Genomic DNA, 27,362 nt, shown 5'->3' on the forward strand with positions numbered 1-27,362 from the left:
TCTGCCACTGGGTTCCTGTTGTTTCTTTTTATCTGAGTTTAGTCCATAGGAAGGGGCTTCCCAGGTGGCGCTAGTGGTAAAGAATCCACTTGCCAATGCAGGAGGTGCGGGTTGGATCCCTGGGTCGGATCCCTGGCTCGAGAAGGTCTCCTGGAGTAGGAAATGGTAACCCACTCCAGTATTCTTGCCTGGAAAAGTTCATGGACAGAGAAGCCTGGTGGGCTACAGTCCATGCAGCCACAAAGAGTCGGACGCCACTGAGCGACTAAATGCATACACAGTCCATATGACAATTTAGACCTTAACAGAGTCCTACGTAATCATTTGTAAACTGGAGGTGCTAAGTAAAACTAATGTTAAAAAAATTATTATCAATACTTTACAAAAAGCAAGAAAAAGGTACCATCAACAAAGAGGGTGTTTACCATCTCACAAAAATACAGTCTTATTAGCAAATGCAAAAATAAAATTTATTTGTAGCCATATTTCTTGAAGTACCATTTCAAAGGGCCACAAAACAAAAATATTTCACAACGAAAATTTAACTAACTTTGAATGGGGGAAAGGGAAGGGCAGCCACAGAACTAGCTTTGACAGAGTTAGGTTAGAAATCAGTGTTTAGGCTTATGTTATTTAATGGGACTCCTTTAAAACACACAACTGAAACAAGAGTTCAATGCCACAACCATCCTCATTTAACTTTTTAAATTCAAGCAACCTATTATAAAGTTAAATCTGTATCTACCACATGATCCAGTTATTCCACTCCAATATATTTACCCAAAAGAAAAGGAAGCATATGTCCATAGCAGCTTTACTTGTAATAACCCCAAACAGAAAACAACCCAAATGTCCACAAAGGGGTGAACGCATAAACAAATTATGGTACAGCCATACAATGAAATACTACTCAGTGGTTTAAAAAAAAAAAAGAACTACATGATAACAAGGGGGGCTCTAAAAAATATGAAGAAAGAATTCACACAGAAAAGAATATACAGTATATGATTCCATTCATATAAAATTCTAGAAAATGCAAAATAATCTACAGCGGGAAAATAAGTATGTTCACTCTCTTGACTGTGGCAATAGGCTTCATGAGTGACAGTTATGTGAAAACCTACCAAATCTATCACTTTAAACATGTATAGTTCTTTTATGTCAATTATACCTCAATAAAAAACAAAAGGAAAAATAATCAAGTCACTAACACTCTAAAGCTCTTACCAATCAGACAGCTGATGAATATATTATGTGCAACCTACCAACTCCGAGAAGGCACTTTGAGAAGTACAAAACTATCCCTAATGTAAGAATCACTATTTTTAAACACACACAAAAAAACATGAAAGTTTAAACAAAGAGATCAGAACTCATTTTTCATTGCTATGCCAGGCTGGCTGCTTCAGTGCTGAAATGACACCAACTAAGACACAATATAACAAAGTGAGAATCCACTGAGTGCGGGACCCCAAGATTTTTAATTAAATATTTTAATTCAAAAGCTTACCTTCTCTGATCTAGAATATCATTTCTAGAAAAGAGAAATAATCCAAAAATGTAAGATAAGCCTTATGCATGTTAATTTCAATCTTATTTATCACAGGAAAAAGGCAAAGAATTAAATCAATGGCACAGGCATGCTTTAAGCCATGGTTTAGCTCTTGTAATAGCTTATTACATGAGCTATTATATCTGATATTTATAAATAGGAAAAACAGCTGCAAAAATATTAAGCAAAAACACGGCATGTACAATATGATCAACAGATTGAAAATAATATATCTTGGGTCGGGGGGAAGCACTGATAAGAAAAAACTACATCATGTTAACATTTCAGGACAATGGTTCTCAAACTGTGGTTGCTAGACAGAACAGCATCACCATCATCTGGGAACTTCTCAGAAATGCACGTTCACAGGCCCCACTCTAGATTGAGTGAATCACACTATTTCAGGGGTGGGACCCATTTTAACAAACCCTCCAAGTAGGGTTCCCCCATGGCTCAGTTGGTAAAGAATCTGCCTGCAGTGCAGGAGACCTGGGTTTGATTCCTGGGTCAGGAAGATCCCCTGGAGAAGGAAATGGCAACATACTCATTTTCTTGCCTGGAGAATCCCATGAACAGAGGAGACTGGCAGGCTACAATCCATGAGGTCGCAAGAGTCGGACACGACCTAGCGACTACACCACCACCACCACCACCAAGTAGTGAAGATCACACTGAAGCTTGAGAACCAGTATTTAAAGGACAGGCTTATGGGAGATGGTTTTCTTTCCCTTTTTGTAACCTATACTTTCCTCAATTATCTTACTACTGGTATAATCCAATTAAAGTTTTTTCATTTAAGTATTTTACTAAAATGTACACTGCAGGTCTACAGTTAAAAAGCTATTTCACTATAAGCACTTTCGCAGGTCTGAATCATATGCCAAAAAATCCAGTGATTCTTGGAACCATTAAAATCTGGTAAGATTGAAACAAGATACTAAATTACATATAATTATATATCTATAATATATGTAGATATGTACAGGTCAAGGTGCTGGGGAAACTGCACAATACTAGAAAACCAACAAATCCAGGTTCCTTTAACACACACACGAAAACAGATAAGGGATTTTTACAGGCCACATCTGCAAAGATTGTTTTCCCCTAAAAGCTGAATTTTTAGGCTTATGTGTAATTTACTAGAACTGCAGTGCAGGAATCAGATGTTCTGAAGCTGTGAATGCTTACTTATGTAGGTTCCTGCTTAACCAAAATAAGTGCCAGTATGTTATATTTGTCACCAAAATCTAGGCAGAGAAGACAAATTCAGAACACTGAGAGTTGCCAAAGCTTTAACTTTTAGCTTGAAGACCATAAAACTGTTCCACCTTCCATCTTTTCATCTCACTAAAACAGAGATCACAGGAAATAAAAGGCAAACCACACTTTCCCAATGACACTGGAGTTAGTTAAAAGATAATAGAACCGTCTACACTTTTAGCACAAATAAAAGAGCAACAAAAACTACTAACTTAGGGATAGACTAACTACGGATCAACAGCAAAACATCCAAGTTGAAGGCAAATGACTACACATTTTAATATTTTTCAGTTTTTAACATCAATCTTTTAAATAACAGGAAGAGAGATTCCCATATATCCCATCACATAAAATTCACTTTAAACTTTCTATTCCTTGAAAAGTCAATTCTGAAAGTAAATATGTTATTTTTTTTTTTAAAAAAAAAAAAGGTAATACATACAGCCCTCACTTGCTATAACACAACACGTACTTTGATTTTTTTTGTTTTAGTTACATAAGCACACACCAAATTTTTCACTACGAAACCCCCAGCATCTAGCCCCAAGCCTGGCATGAGACGGGTGCAGAAATGACTGAGGGGATGAACCTGTTACTGAAAGCTTCTGAAACCCTAAGGCAGACAACTAGGATTCTAAGATTCACTAATGCTGATAACGAATTTAGCATAAGACACTGGCCCGTTCTGATCACTGCTCTTAAAGCTTTTATAAGGGAAGCTTACCTTTCTACCATACTTTTGAATCCCTGCAGGAGTCAGTTAAATACATTTAAAGTGGTGGCTATCTGGTTTCAAGCTACCACAACTCCCTCTGAAAAAGGGACTCTTTGAAAACTCTTGGTATTATAAAATTAAGTTCCAAAATTTCACACCAATAACAAACACAGTGCTTGCCAAGTTCTCGTTAGCATCAGATCCACTTTTCTGATTTAACCCTGAATAATTCTTATACTCTTAACAGGTCAGGTTTTCCTCTCCTCTTTTTACCCCTTGAAAATACACTTGTTCCTGTGACACCACTCACGAGGCCTCCCCAGCCCCAATTTCTTTTGTATATAAACACACTGGTCACACATTCCCATCAGCTGTTTGGTAGCTCCGCCCCTCCTCCTTTTCCGGGTAGTAACAGAGCAGCCAATAAGCTGTGAGGAGCTGTGCCTACGGCCTTTTGCCTGCATAGGCTTTTCCAAAACAAGCAGTTCCAGCCTTCAGCAGGGGCCACTGGTTCACAGATAAAAGGATCACCAGGCTGTGCAACAGGGTGAGACGAGTAACCCCCACCAACAAGGAAACCCGTGTAATCTGAGCTTGTTTGTTCCTCCACCCAGGAGAACTTAAACCGATATTCCTTTAGGGCAAATCACGCTTTAAGGTCACCAGAGTCCCAGTTCTCAGACAAACTAAATAATCAGCCGGTTTGAGATAGAAACCTCAAAGCTTGCCAGGCTGAGAACAGCACAGTATCACCCACCCACCTCACTTTGCAAAACAAATGGCAACACTATTATTCAACCACCATTCCACAGGATTTGGGCTTTTTGCAAGTTTTTTGATTGGGACACATTCCTACAGGGCCCAAGTCATGTACATCAGTTTCTAGGCTCCTGGAGAGGTTTGCACAACCCTCAGCAAAGGATCAGAAGAGAAACAATGAATGAGTCAGAGTTTCAGAACATAATCGCCCAGCAGACTATTAAGTGCATTGGTGCAAAACACTCACTCCCTCCATAACTTGGAAGTCAGCTCTCCTCCTACCAACCCGTCACAAAAGAAATATCACCGACTCCAAACAACAACCAGAGACGGTGTCTCTGAAAGGACCTAACGAGGTGCTGGAAGGCAGTGGCCAATTAGTTACACATCCTCTTCTTTCCCTACCCCCACGCACTACTTTCCTACTATATAGATTCCCTGCCAGGCTGTAAATCCTGGTGGCATAATTACGCTCAGGAGACATCCAAAAATGGGCTGAAACAGGAGATTTCAACAAAACCAGCTATCAGCCTACACACCAAAGAAATCAAGGGGGCACTGAGGGGCAAAAAGCAAGTACATTCCTCCAGACCTTTCCTACTTCCTCCACACCATCTTTCATTTTCAACCCTCGACTGTTTCACACAATTGTATTCATTTTAGCAGTGTCCTGGTAAATAAGCCTTGCTTAAATTTCATGGTAAATATACCTTGCTCAAAAACTGTTGTCTCCATTTGGGCCTACTAATGTGAATTCAACAGAGAAACGAGGCCACAAAATCTCTCACACACCCACCCCAACACACATGCACAACAAAAGGAAATACAAAAATTTAACTCAGACCAGAAAATAACAAACATGAAACAAAGATAACCTCTGGCTTTTAAATCCCGAGACTGTTGTCCTCCTATCTCAGACATGTACAATTTTAAAGCGCCTCTGCTTTCTTTTGTCAGAAAGGAGGAAGGTGGGGAAAGAACAGAAGGCCAATGCATCTTTGCCTTTCTTCATCTTCTACTAAAAATAAGCTATGAAATAAGCCACTTAGGGGAAGAAAAAAAAAGAAAGACACCCTGCTGTTCTTTGTCTGTTTTCTTCCCCCTCTCCACCCCCCACACCCCACTCCTAAATACGGTAATCATTCTAGATGCCACAACTACTAAATGAACAAAAGGCACTGTATGGAAAAGGCATCAGGTCAAGTAAGGCCTCACCCTCTTTATCCTCAGCCTTCTAAAAAAATATATGTAAGTATATAATTTGAGAATCTGACATTGATCAAAGACAGCTGGAATTCTCTCACCCCCATCCCAATTAAACATTAGGTAGAAATTTGCATTAGGTGTGACAGTAAGTCTCAATTCAAGATAAAAATAACTCAAGATTCTGCCACCATGTCATTTCCTAGTTTCTAAACAAAAATAAAACCCGAAACTGCTTTATGTAAAATGTACACACAGCCATAGTTACAAGTTTTCCTGCCACCTTATGAAAAGCCAACATTACTGGTATTATTCACACATTTACAAAACTCAATCACAGCCACAAACAGCTCATAAAGAGTCAATTTCACTTGTGCCTAAACATATATTTGGTACATAATATATACTTTATTACTTGCTCCTCTAATTCCCACTCCCACCTCCCCCAAATTCTAAACTTCTAACCCTAAACTGAGACGTTCATGTACTGTTCCTAATTTCTAATCAAGTTTTCCTGAGTGAAGAGAAAAACATCTTATTCCTGAAAAGATTATGGGGTGGGGGGGGCAGAGAAGAATCACTTGCCCAGGCAACTTCCCTTCCATCCCCCACTTCTAAACCAAATGAAAAAAACTACTTTTTTAAAACTTCAGCGAATTCTTTAAGTGAGTGTTCAACAATAACCATTGATCTCTACAAACTGGTAAAACATCCAATCAAAAACAGTAACAATAAAAGGAAGAAAGAAGGAATTCACCTGAAGAATCTAGCCAAACAACTTGAGTTATATAAACAAAACCCAGCAACAGGGGGAAATGGTGGGGGGATGGGGGTGAAGGAGAAACAGAAGCAGGAGACAGGACTTTTTAAACTGCGTTTCACACACTACCACTCTCCAGCCCCGGGTTCCCCCTCTCCCCAGGGATTCAGTCTTTCAGAACCCTGGGCTCCTCTCTCTCATCTCTCTCTAAATTACCCCTCAAAAAATGTCTCGATTTGTCACAGGAACCTTCGCGAATTTCTCTAGCTGGTCATGAAATAATCGGTCTGGACTCCAACCAAAACCACTGCCTGAAGGGCTCTTATCAGTTAGAGCTTTCCCACTGCTACCTCCAAAGTACATAAAGTTGGGGTGGGGGGAGTAGGAAAATAAAGGGTGTCACTTGGCAAGAACAGGGCAGTTATTATGAGCACCTTATTCTCATACAGGGAGTTTGCTTAACTGGCTAGTGCAGGGGCTATTTGGTCAAGGAGATCCCCTTTTTCTCCTTCCCCCTCAGCTGTCATAGCCACAATATGGAGGGTGGCTTGCTGGAGGGCCTGGGGGTCCTCACCACATACTATGGGTGGGATAGGCTTTGTCGGTAGGAAGAAAAGAGTGAGGTTCTTCTAAGGACCAGAAAGCTTAATAGGGGTAGCTGATCTAAAATATTCAGAGCTCTTTAATACAAGAGGGGGGCACTGAGCAGACTACTCTCTTCCTAATATAGAAAGGAATTAGGGATAAAGGAGGTCACTTGAGTTACCCCAGTTCAAGAAGCACTGTGAGAGGCGGGAATGGAGGCATCTCAAGAAAAGGAGAAAGGCTTCGCTCTAGGGAATTTCTATCTCGAATCCCCAAATTCAGAGCGAGCAAACAGGAAAAAGAAGGTGGGCTTGGTGGTGAAGAGAGAGGGCTGGTACTGCAAAAAAAAAAAAAAAAAGGCCCATTTGGGAGTCCAAATGTCGTGGAGAAAAGTCACGGGGGCTGAAGGTGCGGAAAGAGCGTGAACAACGCACATTTCGGGGTGCTGCAGATAAAGGGGGAGCTGAGAAGGATCTCGGCTCCTGGGAGGTGCCAAAGAGCCTCCGTAGGCACTGGGAGGAGGGAGGGGTGGGAGGAAGCCTTGGACAGTGGGCTGGAGTGCCCCTGGGCCCCTGATTAGGTTTCAGGGGGTGCCCCGGGCATCCCCATATCGTCCCCCACGTAGAACCCGAATTCCCCACCCCCCGCCCCGCTCCACGAAGGATACAGCTTGACCACGTCCGTGTCCATCCGCCTCTTGCCCGGACTAGGGGATGACATGGTGTCGCCGCTGCCTCCCCGTCGCCTGCGCCGCCGCCGCCTCTCGCCCTTCCTCAGCCCGCCTGTCACGGGCCCCGGGCCCCGGCTCTGAGGAGCCCGCGGCCGCGCCGGCTCCTCGATGGAGGTGGCAACACCCCCGCGGTCCTGTTTGGTCCCGTCAGCCGCCGCCGCCGCCGCCGCCCCCCGCACGGGGGGGAACACCGGGCACTGTCCGGCCGAGTGGGGGTGGGGACCCCGCGGCGCACGGCTCGGGCTGCCCCTCTCCGGCTGTGGGTTCCGCCGCGGCCCGGACCTGGCGCTCCTCTGCGCCGCGCGTCGCTCCCTCCTGCCTGCTCTAGCTCTCTCGCCTGCTCGCCCGCTCACCCTCTCGCCGGCTCCCAAGCTGCCTCCACGACAAGCGGACGACTCCTGCTCAATCGGCCTCTCTACCCCAGCCTCGCTCTGGGCGCCGTGACGTCACCTCTGTGACGTCATTGGAGGGGCGGGCCCAGCTGGCGAAAGGGGTGGGGTGCCGCGGCGGCGGCGTGAGTTTAGCAGGGGATTCTGGGAGTTGTAGTTCCTCTTTTTCCTGCCCGTCCAGCTTTCTGCCCCCCCTCCCCCAACTCCCTCACACTTAATCGCTCAACTGTCAGCGTCGTTGTCATCATCAAAAACGATAATGATTAAATAATGGCAGTATCATCATATTCATGTGTTTTAGGGTAATGAACCTCCTTCCCATATACACTGTTTAAAAGTCTGTTTATTTGATTTAAGGAAGCCAAGGTGGAAATTAACCCAGACAGTTACCAAAATCTAGAAATTCCTAAACCAGCAGGTCCCCTGCCCTCTGCTCCCACCTTGAAAGGAGAGAATAGCCAGGCTTCTTCAAGCTTGCAAATCAGGGTTTGCTATCCTTCATATGTATAGGGTCATTTTTTCAAGGATTAGAATTGAGACAGCATGATGGCAATTTAGTTGTAACATCTTTACACAGTTATGTGGTGATTTCACAAAGTGAATGACTGAAAGAAGCAGAAGTACCCCAAATATGCTGCTGTTTAGGACAAAGTTTGTTCTGCCTTCCAAACGTCTAGAGCAGGCCTATAACTTCATCATTCATTCAGTAAGCATTTATTGATCACCCATTGTGTGGTAATCACTGCTGGACATGAGGATATCATGGTGAACTAAGAAAGACTTTAAATTTACACAGCCCTCCCAATGTGGTCTAGATCTAGACTGTCAGCATCACCTGGGAACTTGTTAGAAATGCAGGCTAGAGCTTCACCTCAGACCTACTAAATTAGAATTTGCAGTTTAACAAGGTCCCCCGGTGATTCCTTTGTGCACTAAAGTTTGAGAGACACTGCTCTACAAGGCACTCCAAAAGAAGTGATGTGGAATCCAGGAGTCAACCAGGCAAAGAGGGCAGGAAGGAGTGTTCCAGGCAGCTCCTGTATTTATATCACATTTTCACTGCCATCTATTTTCAAAATTTTTATCTATTCCTTTGTCCCCATGAATACACTTGTAGTCTGTCAAACCACGTGCTGTGAGTTGGGTCCCCTTATGTAACCTCCTATGCATGCACATACACAGAAACACACACACACACACATGAACCTGGAGCAGCAGTAATCACCTAAAATTAAATGTTGTTTGCGCCTATCATGTCATCCCCCAAAAGACCCGTTATTGTTGCATGTGTGTGTTAATTATACATAGCACAAAATTTGCCATTTTAAAATGTAAAATTCAGTGGTATTAACTACATTCACAGTGTTCTACAATCATCATTACTACTTATTTCTAGAACTTTTTCATCACTCTAAACAGAAACTCTGTACCCATCAAACAATCCATTTCTTATTTCTCACTCTCCGCAGTTCCTGGTCACCTCTATTCTGTCTGACAAATACAGGCTATTTTAACTGCTTCTAAAAGGGCTGTATTGCTCTTTCCTATTGCACATAGCAGTTCTGTCAGAAGGAACACGTGTTTGAATGACCAGATTTCTAACCCCCTTTATTTGACCACTGTGTTAAAGGGAGATAAGGCCAGAGCAGGGAATCATTCATGACTGTGTCTCCTTTAGGCTCTCCAGGCTCCCGTTGCTGCTCCCTCTCCTCCCCAGCCTGGCTCCCTGTTCCCCTTCACCTGAGTGATTCCCAAGCTTTGGTGTGCTTCAGAATCACCTGGGGAGCTTGTTAAGCTCACAAATGTCCAGAGCCCACCCATGGGGATTCTGATTCCAAAGGTCTGGGATGGGGCTTGGACATCCAAGTCTTTAACAGTCTCCCCAGATGATGCTGATGCAGGCCAAAGTTTGAGAATCACTGCTGGAAGATTCCAATAGGCATCAGCACTATCAAAACACCTGCCTGACCCCTGTAGGTGGGTCCTGTGCTTCAATAATGTCCTATGTAAATAAGGATGTTTCCTTCCCCACCTGAGAGCAAGTTAGCAAGCTTATAGAGGACCCGCAGGTATTTTTCCTAAGAGCTGGTCAAGGTTGGAACATTGAGCATAGGGTGGATCTAGACATTTTCCCTGATGCTTTAATCTTCACAGATGTTATGCTGCTGTGATCTAAGTACTAAGCAAAAATCATCAGGGGAGTGATTAGAGAGGCTTGCTCTGGATCACTCTAGGGAAGGTGGGGCTGCTCTACCTAAGAATGCATTTAGCCTCTGAGCAATCCTTGGAAAGGAATCACCCTTCCTAGTAAGCATCTTAGCTCTGGGTTACTTAGGACAAACCTGCCCCTCCCCAGACCATAATTATGCCTCAGTTAATTGCTTATATCCTCCCTGAGCCTCAGTTTTCTCATCTGTAAGATGTGGCTCATAATGCCCTACCCACCTGAGTGGGTTGGTGGAATCAATGGAAAAGATTAATGTGAAAGCCCTTTGTAAACTATAAATTGCTTTTCATGATTATAAGTGTGACGATATTACTGGTGCTATTATTAATATCAGTCCCCCATTGCCCCACTCCTTATATGCTGTAAGTCATATAAGAAGAAAAGCAACCACTTTCAGGGGGTATTTTTAATTTTATTAATATTTATTTATTTATTTGGTCATGCATGGCATGCAGGATCTTAGTTCCCCAACCAGTGATCAAAACTGTGGCCCCTACAGTGGAAGCATGGAGTTCTAACCACTGGGTCGCCAGGGAATTCTCTTTTCTGGTATTTTTTTTTAAGGATGTCATAGGGTCCATCTTTGAGGCGAAGGTATGTTCACATTTTTACTGAGTTTCTCTCTGAGCATTTTGCCATCTGCTCCTTCATAAATCCACCGCCCCCTTTCCGACTTCTCCATTCCCTCCTCTTTCTGGAGCTTCAGAGGGCTTCTGAACCCGCCCTTGACCAGGTTGGTTCAAAAGGTGGCTCCAAAGTGGTGCCAAATGACAGCCCTGGTTTGACATCTTTTTGGCTTCTGGACCTGGAGCTCCTCTTGAGCAGAGTAAGTTTGTGCTCACCTTTCCCCCCAAGGTTTCAGCTATTCAGAATGTCAATAATTTACTCTAAAACAACACTAGGGCCTGGGAGTGTCTGTTTATATGTGTGCACTCACACCAGGACGCTAGAATGAGCCGTGTTCTTCCTTATCAGGGACAACCAGTGGCGCTACGAGGGCACAGCTGTTTAGCCCTGACTGACTCGCCAGTGTTGCAATCTGGGAAATGTATTCAGGCCTGTTTATCTCTCCCCAGGGCAGGGCCAAGCTTGACCAAAGGAGCCTCTGATCTAAGTAGCAGCTTCTCAAAGGCAAGAAAACAAGTTTGCAGAGAATATACTGCTTTGAGCAAGACATTCAGACAGAGTAAGATGAACCCATCATTCAGTGGAGTGTGTAAAAGAGCCTAGCCCAGAAGCTTCTCTATCTCGGAAGGTCCCTACTAACACAATGGCCCTAAAACTAAAGTGAATTTATCACTGTCCCCACCAGATGTGAAAGTCCCCCAGTAAGGCCTTTTGATTCTGTTTGACCATTTCTGTTGAGAAATGTCTCATTTTTAGTCTGGAGCTCTTCGTATCAGAGATCACAGATCCAGAGCCCTCAAGAGGGCAATAATATCAGCAGTTTTCTTGCTGCCAGGAAATAAAAGCTTAAAACTCATTTCAAGTCTCCTCCGTGTAACCCTGTTACAACTTGTCCCCTCAGAAGCAGTCAGTAGGGCTCGAATAGCCAGCAGTGGCCAGGATGGAAAGATTGCGTCTCCTATACTGCTGTCATTCCCTTGGGATTCTCTGCATACTCCCTCTGACAGCAGGCCCCCTGGGGAAACACCAGCACCGCCCCCCCACCTGCACCAAACAAGCATGATTCAATGAGAATGTGGAACTTGGAGACAGATACTTTGATGTAATTTGGGCAAGAAACCTAATATTTATGTCCCAGTTTACTCATCTGTAAAATGGGATGATAGCACCTGCATTACCCTTGCCTGAATCAAACAGAAGAAGAGATGCTGTAATCTCTAAAGATCTAGCCTTGGATAAGATATTACCATGCCCCTCTTACACACACACACACACACACACACACACACACACACACAAGCACCCCCATAGTGCCAAGGCTCAAGGAGAGAGCGAGGTTGGAAATTATTCACACCTACATTATGCATTGAGGCCAGTTCCCTGTTTGGAACCCTTGTTTTGCCAGTCATGGCTTCATGTGTTTCCTTTGCTGCTTCCTCATCTCTCCGATCTGGAAATGCTAGAGGCCCCTGGCCTGCTCCCCAGGCCTCTGGGGAGCAGAGGCCTCTGTTCTCCTTTGTCTATGTTTAATCCCTATGTGACTTCATCCAGTCTCAGAGCTGTAACTGCCCTCTGTGCTCTAACTCCCTAATGTACATTTCTGATTGGGACCTCGCTCCTGAACTCCAGACATGTATATATGGCTGCCTGTTCAACATCTTTTCATGTCCAAAAATAAACTGCTGATACCCTCCCCACCACTTCCTCACATAGTTTTTCCCTTCTCAGTAAATGGCCATTATTAAGTTGGATACATGAAATGGTCACTTTTTAAGGCCAAGAACAATCAAATATCAGCAACTTCATTTGGTTCAACTAAATACATCCTTCCAGCTGCTGAGGTCAAAGGCCATGGACTTTACAATCCTTGACCCTTCCTTCTAATACTGAAACCTCATCCTTGCTAGAATTGCTTCCCAACAGGTCTCCTCTCTTTAACCACTGAATTCATACAGATAGAAGCCAGTGATCCTTTAAAACCCTAAACCAGATACCCACTGTTCAAAATCCTCTGAGGACTTCCCATTTAACTCCATGCTAAAGCCAAAACCATTGCAGGCTTCCCATGCCATATAGGAGCTGCTCCTGCCTTCTTCCCTCACTCACACTTTTCTAGCCATACTGGCCTTCTAGCTGTTCCTCAGACATACCAAGTATGCTCCTGTCTCAGGGCCTTTGCAGCTGCCACTTTTGGTCTAAAACATTCTACATTTAGTTAAAAAACTTGGCTTCCTCCCTTCTCTCATTCAGGGCTTTGTAGAGATGTCACCTTCTCAGTAGAGTCTTCTCTGGGCATCCTATTTAAAATTGCAGTTCCAGCTCTACCCCAGCGTCTCCTCTTCCCCTTCCCTGTTTTGTTTTCTCCCTAGGACTTAGCAGCATCTCATATATACGTTACACACTGTCTATTACTTAGTTATGTTTGTCTTCTCCCTCCACCAGAATGTAAGCTGCAAGAAGGCAGGGATTTTGTCTGTTTCATTCACTGCAATTCATGCAATGCCTAGAACTGCATGTGGCACACAGTGTTCAAATATCATATAAATAAAAGGAAGAAAGGACGACTCTAGCTAAAAAGGCAACCAAAAATAAGCAGCTTAAAGCAGTTCTTCAGATGCTCACAAAGTTACTCCTTCCTAATGCTCTCTACAGAGTAGCAGGAAACCCTGTATGTTGAGCACCTTCTCTGTGCCAGGCACTGTGCCAAGGTGTGTTACAACCTAACACCTGAAAGGACAGATGTGATTTTGCCTATTTTATGGATGAAGAACCTCGAGTTCAAAGAAGGTAAGTAATTGGCCCACAGTGACATAGCCAGTAAATGTCAGCACCAGGATTCAGATCAGCTGGGCAACCCTGTTTTTTAACTCACATGAAAATCTTCATTTGCTGACATTGATGAACTCCTTATTCTGAAGGCCCAACCCCGATTCCACTTCCTCCATGACCATGAAGCCTTCCAGTCCATTCTAAGCCCAACTAATGTTTCCCTGTAAAGGAAGAGTCTGTGACTCCGGTCCAGAGTTCTCCATCTCAGCAGACAGCACCACCATTTGGCCAGAGGCTCAGACTGTCCTTGGAGTCTCCCTTACCTGGTTTTTCCTTCATTCCCACACCCATCAGCAAACTCCATAAGAACTCGCCTTCTGGGACATACCTGGCAAAACTAAGTCCTTTGCCCTGTGCCATCACCTAATCTGAGATGCCATGATGTGAAGTGAAGTGAAGTCGCTCAGTCGTGTCCAACTCTTTGCAACCCCACAGGCTGTAGCCTACCAGGTTCCTCCATCCATGGGATTTTCCAAGCAAGAATACTGGAGTGGGTTGCTATTTCCTTCTCCAGGAGATCTTCCCAACCCAGGGATTGAACCCAGGTCTCCCACATTGTAGATAGGTGCTTTACCATCTGAGCCATCAGGGAAGCTCTGCAATAAATCCTACTTTTCAGCCTCTCTTGTTCCTTCTGACCACCACACTCACCACCCAGGAGCCAGAGAGATGTTTTAAAATATAACTTGATGCAAGGAACTCCTCACTCATGGTTCATTAGTTCAGTTCAGTTCAGTTCAGTTCAGTCGCTCAGTCGTGTCCGACTCTTTGTGACCCCATGAATCACAGCATGCCAGGCCTCCCTGTCCATCACCAACTCCCAGAGTTCACTCAGACTCACGTCCATCGAGTTGGTGATGCCATCCAGCCATCTCATCCTCTGTCGTCCCCTTCTCCTCCTGCCCCCAATCCCTCTCAGCATCAGAGTCTTTTCCAATGAGTCAACTCTTCGCATGAGTTTCATTAGTAGGTCATCCTTACATGTAGACTAAAATCTCAATTCTGTGATGCTATAAATCTGGATTTAGGCTACCTTTTCAACCTCATTTCCTGCCTTGATGACACGCCCTCAGCCTCTCTCAGTGCTTGTGTCCAGGGTCACACCAAGCCTGTTTCCACATCAGGGCCTCTGAGCTGGCTGTTCCTTCTTGCTGGAATGCCCTTTCCTGGATCCTTGTGGCCAACTCCCTCCTTCCTGCATTTAGTCAATGTCTGTCTTCAGAGAGGCCTTCTCTGACCCCCTTTTGTAAAAAGATATACCCCTGGGATTTCCCTGCTGGTCCAGGGATTAAGACTCTATGCTCCCAGTGCAGGAGGCATGGGTTCTGGGTGTGCAGGTTCTATCTATCCCTAGTCAGGGAACTATAATAGATCCCACATGGCCTGCATGCCCCAATGAAGGTCTGGTGCAATTAAGACATGGCACAGCCAAATACATAAAAAATAAATTTTAAAAAGATACACCCCTAACTTTTAGCTCACCTTGCTTCAGATTTTTTGCTTTGTAATTATTTTAGATTTTTATTTTGGAAATGTTCAAATATGCTGAAAATATGAGAAAACACAACAATGACCACCCAAATACCCTCCATCCAAATTTAACAACTGTTAACATTTTGCCATATTTGTTTTACTTGCATGTAGAAGGCAGTGGCACCCCACTCCAGGACTCTTGACTGGAGAATCCCATGGATGGAGGAGCCTGGTGGGCTGCAGTCCATGGGGTCGCTAAGAGTCGGACATCACTGAGCGACTTCATTTTCACTTTTCACTTTCATGCATTGAAGAAGGAAATGGCAGCCCACTCCAGTGTTCTTGCCTGGAGAACCCCAAGGACGGGGGAGCCTGGTGGGCTGCCGTCTATGGAGTTGCACAGAGTTGGACACAATTGAAGTGACTTAGCAGCAGCAGCAGCAGCAGCAGCACCAGCAGCAGGCATGTATGTATATGTACATTTTTTGGCTAAACTTTTTAAAAATAATCTTCAGACACCATGACACTTCAGCCCTGCATACATCAGCATGCATACCTTGCAAACAAGGACATTTTCCTTTATAACCATATCATTATCACACATAAGAAAATAAGCAACTAGTCTCTGTTGTTGTTGTTCAGTCACCCAGTCATATACAGTTCTTTGCAACCCATAGACTGCAGCACGCCAGGCCTCCCTGTCCCTCACCACCTCCCGGAGTTTGCCCAAGTTCATGTCCATCGCATTTGTGATGCCATCCAAACATCTCAACCTCTGACATCTCCTTCTCCTTCTGCCCTCAATCTTTCCCAGCATCAGAGATGTCTAAAGAGTCATCTGTTAGCATCAGATGACCAAAATACTGGATCTTTATCTTCAGCATCAGTCCTTCCAGTGAATATTCAGGATTGATCTCCCTTAAGATTGACTGGTTTGATCTCCTTGCTGTCCAAGGGACTTTCAGGAGTCTTCTCCAGCACCACGGTTCAAAGGCATCAATTCTTTGGTGTTCTACCTTACTTACAGTCCAGCTCTCACAACCATACATGATCATATATGGACCTTTGTCGGCAGAATGATGTCGCTACTTTTCAACACACTGAAAGGTTTGTCATCACTTTCCTGCCAAGAAGCAACGTCTTCTGATTTCATGGCTGCAGTCACTGCCCACAGTGATTTTCAGTACAGTTCAGTTCAGTCGCTCATTCGTGTCCGACTCTTTGTGACCCCATGGACTGCAGCACACCAGGCCTTCCTGTCCATCACCAGCTCCTGGAGTTTACTCAAACTCGTGTCCATTGAGTCAGTGACGCCATCCAACCACCTCATCCTCTGTCAGCCCCTTCTCCTCCTGCCTTCAATCTTTCCCAGCATCAGGGTCTTTTCAGATGAATTAGTTCTTCGCATGAGGTGGCCAAAGTATTGGAGTTTCAGCTTCAACATCAGTCCTTCCAGTGAATATTCAGGAATGATTTCCTTTAGGATGGACTGGTTGGACCTTCTTGCAGTCCAAGGGACTCTCAAGAGTCTTCTCCAACACCACAGTTTAACACCATCAGTTCTTCGGCAGACAGCTTTCTTTATAGTCCAACTCTCACATCCATACATGACCACTGGAAAAACCATAGCCTTGACTAGACAGACCTTTGCTGGCAAAGTAATGTCTCTGCTTTTTAATATGCTGTCTAGCAACAACTTTTCTTCCAAGGAGCAAGTGTCTTTTAATTTCATGGATGCAGTCACTCTCTTGCAGTGATTTTGGAGCCCCCCAAAATAATGTCTGTCACTGTTTCCACTGTTTCCCCATCTATTTGCCATGAAGTGATGGGACCAGATGCCATGATCTTGCTTTTCTGAATGTTGAGGTTTTTTTTTTTTGGAGGGGAGGGGCTGGTTCTCAGCAGCCCGGCAGCCAGCAGCCCCGTCTGGCCCGCACCACGGTAGGCTCTGTGGGGATGCGCAGCAGCGAAGGACCGCCCGGCCCTGAATGTTGAGTTTTAAGCCAACTTTTTCACTCTCCTTTTTCACTTTCATCAAGAGGCTCTTTAGTTCTTCTTCACTTTCTGCCATAAGAGTGATATCATCTGCATATCTGAGGTTATTGATATTTCTCCTGACATTCTTCATTCCAGCTTGTGCAGTGATTTTAGAGCCCAAGAAGAGGAAACCTGTCATTGTGTCCACCTTTTCCCCTTCTATTTGCCATGCAGTAGTGGGGCCGGATGCCTTGATTTCAGTTTATTTTAGTACTCTTAAGCCGGCTCTTTCACTTTACTCCTTCACCCTCATCAAGAGGCTCTTTAGTTCCTCTTTGCTTTCTGCCATTAGAGTGGTATCATCTGCATATCTGAGTATCTGAGATTGTTGATGTTTCTCCTGCCTATCTTGATTCCAGCTTGTAACTCTTTGAGCCTGGCATTTCTCATGATGTGCTAAGGGTATAGGTCAAACAATCAAGGTTACAGCAGACAGCCCTGTTGTACTGGTTTCTCAATCTTAAACCAATCATGTGTTCCATACAGAGTTCTAACTGTTGCTTCTTGACCCGCATACAGGTTTCTCAGGAGAAGGGTAAGATGGTCTGGTATTCCCATCTCTCTAAGAGTTTTCCACAGTTTGTCATGATCCACACAGTCAAAGGCTTTATTGTAGTCAATGAAACAGAGATAGATGTTTTTCTGAAATTCCCTTGTTTCTCTCTAATCCAGAGAATGTTGACAATTTAGCTCCTCTTCCTTTTCTGAGCCCAGCTCAGACATCTGGAAGTTGTTGGTTCACATAATGCTGAAGCCTAACATGCAAGATTTTAAACATGACCTTTCTAGGATGTGGAGATGAGTGCAGCTTCGATGGTTAGCACATTCTTTGGTACTACCGTTCTTGGGAATTGGGATGAGGACTGACCTTTTCCAGTCCTGTGACCACTGCTGGGCCTTCCAGATTTGCTGACATATTGAGTGCAACACGTTGATGGCATCATCCTTTAGGGATTTGAAATTTCTTTGCATCCGCTAGCTTTATTAACAGCAGTACTTCTTAAGGCCCACTTGACTTCACACTCCAGAGTATCTGGCTCTGGGTGACTAACCACACTATCACAGTAATCTGGTTCATTAAGATCTTTTTTATACAGTTCTGTGAATCCTTTCCATCTCTTCTTGATCTTTTCAGCGTCTACTAGGTCTCTACCATTTTTATCCTTTATTGTGCCCATTTTGGAGTGGAATCCTCCCTTGATGTTTCTGATTTTCCTAAACAGATCTCTAGTCTTTACTCTTTTGTTGTTTTCTTCTATTATTAAGCGCTGTTCACTAAAGAAGGCCTTTTTGTCTCTCCTAGCTATTCTTTGGAACTCTGCATTTAATGTGATGTACCTTTCTCTCTCTCCCTTGCTTTTGGTTCTCTTCTTTCTTCCACTATTTATAAAGCCTCCTCAGATAACCACTTTGCCTTCTTGCTTTCCCTTTTCTTTGGGATGCTTTTATTCACTGCCTCTAATATCGTCTAATTTTCAGTTCATAATCAGATGTTCCTAACTGTTCCCTCTATGGCTTTTTTTTTTTTTGAGCCAGAATCCATTGAAGAGTCACATGATGTATTTTGATTTCATATCTCTTTAGTCAGAGGACATTTGGGGAATTATATTTATAGTTCTTGGGGGATTTCCATGGTGGTCCAGTGGTTAAGACTCCACACTTCCACTGCAGGGGGTGCAGGTATGATCGCTAGTCAGTGAAAAAAGATCCAACATGCAGCATAACATGGCCAAAGAATAGAAAAAAACATTTTTTTTAATAAGTAAAATAAAAATAGTTATTTGGGTTTCAACCCTCCTACATCTGTTCTCTCACCCCTACAGCTATCACTATGCTATATACACAGAGGCAGTCAATAAATAATTGATAAGGACTAATTGAAAAGTCCTACTGTTTCATATAAATCTTGTCCATGAATGTTTATAAGCACCATTATTCTTAATGGTAGAAACAACCCAAATGTCAATCAACTGATGAATGAATAAGTAAAATGGTATAACCATACAATGGGATATTATTCAGCAGTGAAGAGAAATGAAATGCTAACTCACCCTGGTTGAGCCTCGCAGATATGATGCAAACAGAAATAAGCCAGTCACAAAAACATTGTAAAATTTCTTTCATATCAGATGTCAGAATAGAATTATGTACAGAGACGGAAAGTAGATTGATAGTCGCCTAGCATTTGGGGAAATAGGAAGAATGGGGGGAATGACCACTGATGGGAAGAGGTGTCTTTTCAAGGTGATGAAAATGTTCTAAAAATATGGTGATGATCGTAAAACTCTGTAAATATACTAAACAACATTGAATTTCACACTTTGAGTGGATGGTATGGTATGTGACTTACACCTCAACAAAGATATTACTATAAAAAAAAAAAAAGCAAAACCCTACTCTTCCTTGTTGCTCTGGGTCACAGCAGAAACAACTGTTGACCAAACATCCTCTTCCCTCCTCTCTCAACTTCTCCTATCCTCTCTGTTCTCTGCTTTACTTAAAGAGCCACAACTTTTCTCTTCACTGAATGTCCTACTTCGCCCTCTCTGGGGCAGAACTCCCCATTTTTATCCCACCAAATGTGGGGCTTACCCTTTCCTCCAGTGTGTGGGGCTGTGGGAGGCACAGGTCCCCTGCAAGGGCACACACAGCTGCCCATCTGAGACCATCTGCTGGAATCACAGGCAGCTGGCCAGGTTCCGTGTGTGCCCAGCACTTCTAACTTGTGGGTGTCACGTGGTTGGCATAGCTACTTGTTTCTGGTGCAGCTTCCCTACTGCACTGTGTGCAGGAGTTGTCTTATTCCTCTTTATATGTTTTGTGCCTAAAACCGACATTTGCACTTAAAAGGCAGGACATGTGGAGACAAGGCTTCCACACCCAGTGCCCTGACCTGGCTGTCTGGGAAGGGAGGAAGAGGCTCTGGTTCTGAGGCGTGTGTGTGTGTCTGTGTATGTGTGCGTGTGCGTGTGCTCAGTCACTCAGTCACGTCGGACTCTTTGCAACCTCATGGACTGTAGCCCGCCAGGCTCTGCTGTACATGGAATTTTCCAGGCAAGAATACCAGAGTGGGTTGCCATTTTCTCCTCCAGGGGATCTCCCCAAGCCAGGGATCAAACCCACATCTCCTATGTCTCCCGCATTGGCAGGTAGATTCTTTACCACTGCGCCACCTGGGAAGCCCTGCCCTGAGGCAGATGGTTTCAGAATCTGAGGTTCTGAATTCCAGTCCCAGCTGTCACAGGGCACCTTGGGAATTCATCTGCTGGACCCTGATAGACTAGGGGGAAATGGCCTAATACCAGGAAGGTTACACACACTTTGAATCAGGACCTTTAAAATTTTAAGTCTGAAAGGACTTAACCAAATTTTTCTTATTCCTCTCAGTGCCAGCCAAGTCTCTTTTGCTATACAAGAAGAGAAATGGAATTGTCTTAGGGAAAAGTGAGATGTGAGAATCTGCTGAGTTGATCAGAGAAAAAGATAAAAGTGAGAGAATAGGACTCCTGGTTCCTTCTCCTTCCTAAATTTTCCTCCTCTGACTTTCTCCCAATGTCTCAAGAGGCAGTTTGGTTTTCCCCAGGCACTCTGGTTGCTTGGGTCTTATTCCAGTGGTCATGTGGCAAAGGGGTGCCCTCAGCTGGCTGGCCCATAAAGGCAGATGGTGGAGTGTGGGGGTGGGTGCGGGGATAGAGGTGAAGGGAATGTTACCAAACTTTATGATGATAGCTTTAATTCAATCAGCATTTTTCTTGGTTAAAAATGATCATATTGAAATATATACATATATCAAATCACTATGTTGCGCATCTGAAGTGAATATAATCTTATGTCAATTATAATTGAGTTCTTTTAAACAGTACACTGATATATGCATACACAGAGTAATAAAAAGATGTGCCTCAAAATATTTTTTAATTTCAAAGTTTTGTACTTCAAAGGACATATTAAGACAGCAGAAGGAGAATCCAGAGAGTGGAGAAAGAATTTGCAAACACATATCTGACAAAATCTATGTAAATGCCTTTCTTAAATTTTGCATAAGGGTGGAATTGGTGGTGGCTGTGGTTTAATCAGTAGGTCATAACTGACTCTTGGTGACCCCATGGACTGTAAACCACCAGGCTCCTCTGTCCATGGGATTTCCCAGGCAAGAATATTGGAGTGGGTTGGTGTTTCCTTCTCAAGGGAATCTTCCCAACCCAGATACTGAAACTGGGTCTTATGTCTCCTGCATTGCAGGCCAATTCTTTACTGACTGAGTTACCATGGAATTCCAGCTGAGTCATCTAAAACCCTAAAAGATAATGCTGTTAAAGTGCTGCATTCAATATGTCAGCAAATTTGGAAAACTCAGCCATGGCCACAGGACTGGAAAAGGTCAGTTTTCATCCCAATCCCAAAGAAGGGCAATGCCAAAGAATGTTTAAACTACTGCACAATTGTGCTCACTTCACATGCTAGTAAATCAAAATCCTTCAAACTAGGCTTCACCAATATGTGAACCAAGAATTTCCAGTTGTACTAGCTGGGCTTAGAAAAGGCAGAGGAACCAGAGATCAAATTGCCAGCATTCATTGGATCATAGAGAAAGTAAAGGAATTCCAGAAAAGCATCTACCTCTGTTTCATTGACTACATTAAAGCCTTTGACTGTGTGGATCACAACAAACTAGAAAATTCTTAAAAAGGTGGGAATACCAGACCACTTTACCTGTCTCCTAAGAGACCTGGAATATGTCAATATGTCAGCAAATTTGGAAAACTCAGCAGTGGCCACAGGACGGGAAAAGGTCAGTTTTCATTCCAATCCCGAAGAAAGGCAATGCCAAAGAAAAGCTCAAACTACCGCACAACTGCACTTATCTCACACGCTAATAAAGTAATGCTCAAGATTCTCCAAGCCAGGCTTCAACAGCATGTGAACCGTGAACTTCCTGATGTTCGAGCTGGTTTTAGAAAAGGCAGAGGAACCAGAGACCAAATTGTCAATGTCCGTTGGATCATCAAAAAAGTAAGAGAATTCCAGAAAAACATCTACTTCTGCTTTATTGAGTATGCCAAAGCCTTTGACTGTGTGGATCACAACAAACTGTGGAAAATTCTTCAAGAGATGGGAATATCAGATCACCTGACCTGCCTCTTGAGAAATCTGTATGCAGGTCAGGAAGCAACAGTTAGGACTGGACATGGAACAACAGACTGGTTCCAAATAGGAAAAGGAGTTCATCAAGGCTGTATATTGTCACCCTGCTTAGTTAACTTTTATGTCGAGTACATCATGAGAAGCACTGGGCTGGATGAAGCACAAGCTGGAATGAAGATTGCCAGGGGAAATATCAATAACCTCAGATATGCAGATGATATCACCCTTATGGCAGAAAGTGAAAACTAAAGAGCCTCTTGATGAGGGTGAAAGAGGAGAGTGAAGAAAGCTGGCTTAAAACTCAACATTCAGAAAAGTAAGATCATGGTATCTGGTCCTATCACTTCATGGCAAATAGATGGGGAAACAATGGAAATAGTGACAGACTTTATTTTGGGGGGCTCCGAAATCACTGCAGAGGGTGACTGCAGCCATGAAATTAAAAGACACTTGCTCCTTGGAAGAAAAGTTATGACCAACCTGGATAGCATATTGAAAAGCAGAGACATTACTTTGCCAACAAATGTCCGTCTAGTCAAGGCTATGGTTTTTCCAGTGGTCATGTATGGATGTAAGAGTTGGACAATAAAGAAAGCTGAACACCAAAGAATTGATGGTTTAGAACTGTGGTGTTGGAGAAGACTCTTGAGAGTCCCTTGGACTGCAAGGAGATTCAACCAGTCCATCCTAAAAGAAATCAGTCCTGAATATTCCTTGGAAGGACTGATGCTGAAGCTGGAACCCCAGTACTTTGGCCACCTGATGCGAAGAACTGGCTCATTTTAAAGACCCTGATGCTGGGAAAGATTGAAGGTGGGAGGAGAGGGGACGACAGAGGGTGAGATGGTTGGAGGGCATCACCAACTCAATGAACATGAGTTTGAGTAAACTCTAGGAGTTGGTGATGGATGGGGAGGCCTTGCGTGCTGCAGTCCATGGGGACACAAAGAGTCAGAGATGACTGAGTGACTGAACTGAACTGAACTGAAGAAACCTGTATGCGAGTCAAGAAGCAACACTTAGAACCAGAAATGGAAAAACAGACTGGTTCAAAATAGGGAAAGGAGTATGTCAAGGCTGTATATTGCCACCCTGCTTATTTAACATATATGCAGATTACATCATGTGAAATGCCACCCTGGATGAATCACAAGCTGGAATCAAGATTTCCAGGAGAAATATCAACAACCTCAGATATGCAGATGATACCATTCTGATGGCAGAAATTGAAAAGGAACTAAAGACCCTCTTGATGAGGGTGGAAGAGGACAGTGAAGAAAGCTGGCTTAAAACTCAGCATTCAAAAACCAAAGATCATGGCATCTGGTCTCATCACTTCATAGCAAATAGAAGGGGGAAAAGTGGAAGCAGTGACAGATTTTATTTTCTTGAGCTCCAAAATCACTGCAGATGGTGATTGCAGCCTTGAAATTAAAAGACACTTGCTCCTCGGAAGGAAAGCTGTGACAAACCTAGACAGCATATTAAAAAGCAGAGAAACCACTTTGCCTACAAAGTTTCATATAGTCAAAGCTATGGTTTTTCCAGTAGTTGTGTACACATGTGAGAGTTGGACCGTAAAGAAGGCTGAGCACCAAAGAATTGATGATTTTGAATTGTAGTGCTGGAGAAGACTCTTGAGAGTCCCTTAGACTGCAAGGAGATCAAACCAGTCAATCCTAAAGGAAATTAACTCTGAATATTCATTGGAAGGACTGATGCTGAAGCTGAAGTTCCAATACTTTGGCCACTTGATACGAAGAGCCAACTCACTGGAAAAGACCTGATGCTGGAAAATATTGAAGACAAAAGGAAAAAAGGGCAGCAGAGGATGAGATGGTTAGGTAGCAACACTAATGAAATGGATGTGATTTTGAGCATAGTCCAGGAGATAGAGGACAGAAGAGCCTAGTGTGGTGGAGTCCATGGGGCTGCAAAGAATCGGACATGACTTAGCAACTGAACAACAACAGCAAACACTTCTCACCCACTTGGATGGCTATAATAAAGAAGACAGACAATAAGTGTTGGTGAGGATATGTAGAAATTAGAAGATAGCCAGTAGGAAAGTAAAATGGTGCAACCACTTGGAAAACAGTCTGGCAGTTCCTCAAAAAATTAAACATGTAGTTTATGTATGACCCAGCAGTTCCATTTTTAGGTATGTACCCAAGAGAAATTAAAACACAAAATGCTTGCAGGAGATATAAGAGACGAAGTTTTGATCCCTGGGTTGAGATGATTCCCTGGAGCCTGCCAGGCTCCTCTGTCCATGGAACTCTTCAGACAAGAATACCGGAGTGGGTTGCCATGCCCTCCTCCAGGGGATCTTCCTGACCCAGGGATCAAAACTGTGTCTCTTATGTCTCCTGCATTGGCAGGTGGTTCTTTACCACTGCACCACCTGGGAAGCCCATGATGGACTATTAATCAGGCATTAAATGTACTGAAGTTCTGATACATGCCACAACATGCATGAACACTGAAAACAGACTCAATAAAGAAGCCAGTCACAACAGGCCACATACTGTATGATTCTACTCTGATGAAATGTCCAAAATAGGCAAATTCACAAAGAAAGTCAATTAGTGATTTCCTGGGGGGAATGGGAAATGGAAAGAGATGGCTGATGGGTATGGGATTTCTTTTGGGGTTAATGATAATGTTCTAAAATTAATTGTGTTGCTGGTTGCACAATCTTGTGAATGATCTAAAACAACTGAACTGTATATTTTAAAAGAATTAATTTTAAACTGTGAGAATTCTATCTAAAAAAACAATAAGCCATACACAGCTTGAAATAAATAAGTAACTTAAAATGATGCTGTACCCATATGTTAAATAGATAGTGAGTGGATAGTTGGGAAGCCCAGGTGGCTCAGATGGTAAAGAATCTGCCTGCCAATTCAAGAGATGCAAGTTTGATCCCTGGGTCAGGAAGATCCTCTGGAGAAGGAAATGGCACCCCACTCCAGTATTCTTGCCTGGAGAATCCCATGGACAGAGGAGCCTGGTGGGCTACAGTCCATGGGGTCACAAAGAGTTGGAATGACTGGACAACTAAACTCAGTGAGAAGTTGCTGTATAACAGGAGGAGCTCCACCCCGTGGTCTGTAACAACCTAGAGGGGTGGGATGGTGGAGGGGAAGAGGAAGGTTCAAGAGAGAGGGGGACATATGTATAGTTCTGGCAGATTCACACTACTCTATGGCAGAAACCAACACAGCATCTGTAAAGCAAAGGTCCTCTAAAAAAAATCATCATATTCTGATGACACAATAAAGCAGATTCTCCTTCCACTTTAACAAAAATGATGCCATACCAATGCCAAGTTCTCGGCTACCTGGTCAGCAGTTGGACCCCGGTCCAGGCTCCTGTGTTGTTGTGGGCTCAAATGTGCAAGGTTCTGGGGCCTTGCAGACAGTTGCATCATTTCATCATGAGGAGAGAGCACAGCTTTTTCTTTCAGCCGGTGCTTACCAAAGTTGCCGTCAAAAGACATCTGACTGCCCAGAGCATCAGGGGCCTGAAAGAATTCACAATCAGGGGCCCAAAACGAATTTTCCTAAGGGACTGTCTGGACCCAGTTTATATACCTTCCCAGACTGACTAAGCCCCACCTTTTTTTTTCCCTTCAGTCTCATCTTGCCCTGCCTTGCAGCCAGAGAAGTGCTGGCTTCTTTCTGTGGCCCTGCAGTCACAGCTGCTGTCTTGTCAGGTGTGACCTCAGCCGCCCCGGAGGAGCCAGGGGACAGCATCCAAGTCCAACCCAGCTGGCCACCGGGACCTCTGGCTGCCCAGCTGCTGCTCGGAGGGCTTATACCACCCAGATGAGGGGAGTTAACAGCCAGGGGGTAAACTTGGACCAGAAAAGGAGAGGAGACTAGGAGGGGCTGGCCGTTGGTAGCCCTGCTTCTTTCTCCCCAAATCCCAAGTGAGGGAGTGAGCTGCTCAGTGTATTTTCTTGTGAGGCCGCTGCCAGTTTGATAACGCATGACCTTGTGTTTGCTTCCCCTCCTTTCCGGCCTCACCTCTCTTCCTCACTCTTGCTGCTCAGGGCTGACAACCTCTGCACTGAAACATTAACCCTTCGGCTCTGCCCAAGCTTTGTTTTCCAGGAAGCCAAGCCACACTAAGCATGTACTTGAGGGTAAAGCGTTTATAAACCCTCAAAGGGCTCTTTGGGCTGTTTTCATCACCCTGCATTCCTATCCTGCCCCATTAAATAGAAACTTCTGCTGGTTTCTCTGGGAGGGAATGGTATTGGAAAAATAACTTGAATTCTCAAGACCTCCCGCACTCCATGGGGTAAGCAGCCAGTCCTGGCAGGAAGGATGGGGGGTTGTTTGCCCTGTGGTGATCCAGCTGCTTGGCTGAAGACTTGTGTGGGTAAGCTTAAATCTGAGTGGAAAAAGTAGGAAGCCCGTTTGAATGGAGGGATTAGCCACATTTTTCCAATCTAGCTTTATCAGAAAAAAGTTATATTTTCATTTCAATTTTTCACATTCCTAAGATTTGTTCTCTTTTGGTTCAGAACCAGTAGTGGTTAAAAGGATATTGCTATGGATATTACAATAATGATGATAAGCCCTTAGTTCTCCCCCCAGGTTAGAACAAACATCTAGACCACCAGGGTTCTCCCAACATAGTCCAGGCATAGCCTACAGGTGGGGGCTTCAGCATCCTATTAAAACGTCCTTATTTTCTTCTGGGCATAAATTGAAAATGTGTGCCCAGGTGGCGCAGCAGTGAAGAATTTGCCTGCCAATGCAAGAGACTCAGGAGACTTGGGTTTGATCCCAAGATTGGGAGAGTCCCCTGGAGTAGGAAATGGCAATCCATTCCAGTATCCTTCTCTGGAGAATCTCACGGGCAGAGGAGCCTGGTGGGCTACAGTTCATGGAGTTGCAAAGAGTCGGACACAACTGAGCACACATAGACCCAATACTTAAGACATATAGTTTAGGTCATTGTGTCTCTGACAGACGTGTCTTCCATTTATTAATTCTAGGGATTCTATTTTTTAGTGGCCAGGCTCCAAGTGTTAGACTGGGGGTTCCCAATAGTGCGC

General features: G+C 43.9%; 1 protein-coding gene across 7 annotated transcripts in view; it reads right to left on the reverse strand.

The window, feature by feature from the left end:
• The window catches only part of UBE2H (ubiquitin conjugating enzyme E2 H), a 112,527-nt gene extending 92,674 nt beyond the window's left edge, over positions 1-19,853 (reverse strand). The window contains exons 1-2 of one of the 7 annotated variants that reach the window (XM_069588375.1): positions 2,097-2,184; positions 1,511-1,534 (exon numbers count right to left, since the gene is read on the reverse strand). Coding sequence is in view for 1 of the 7 variants with exons in the window: in XM_069588372.1 (XP_069444473.1) it covers positions 7,502-7,554 (53 nt within the window). In the remaining 6 variants the exon portion in view is untranslated. Of the gene's footprint in view, positions 1-1,510; positions 1,535-2,096; positions 2,185-5,161; positions 5,307-7,015; positions 7,262-7,501; positions 8,038-19,738 lie in introns of those variants that run through there. The other 6 variants (XM_069588378.1, XM_069588372.1, XM_069588373.1 and 3 more) reach the window with 6 other exon arrangements.
• Between the last annotated feature and the right edge of the window lie 7,509 nt (positions 19,854-27,362).

This window comes from Ovis canadensis, chromosome 4 (genome assembly GCF_042477335.2).
Source record: "Ovis canadensis isolate MfBH-ARS-UI-01 breed Bighorn chromosome 4, ARS-UI_OviCan_v2, whole genome shotgun sequence".
NCBI lineage: Eukaryota > Metazoa > Chordata > Mammalia > Artiodactyla > Bovidae > Ovis > Ovis canadensis.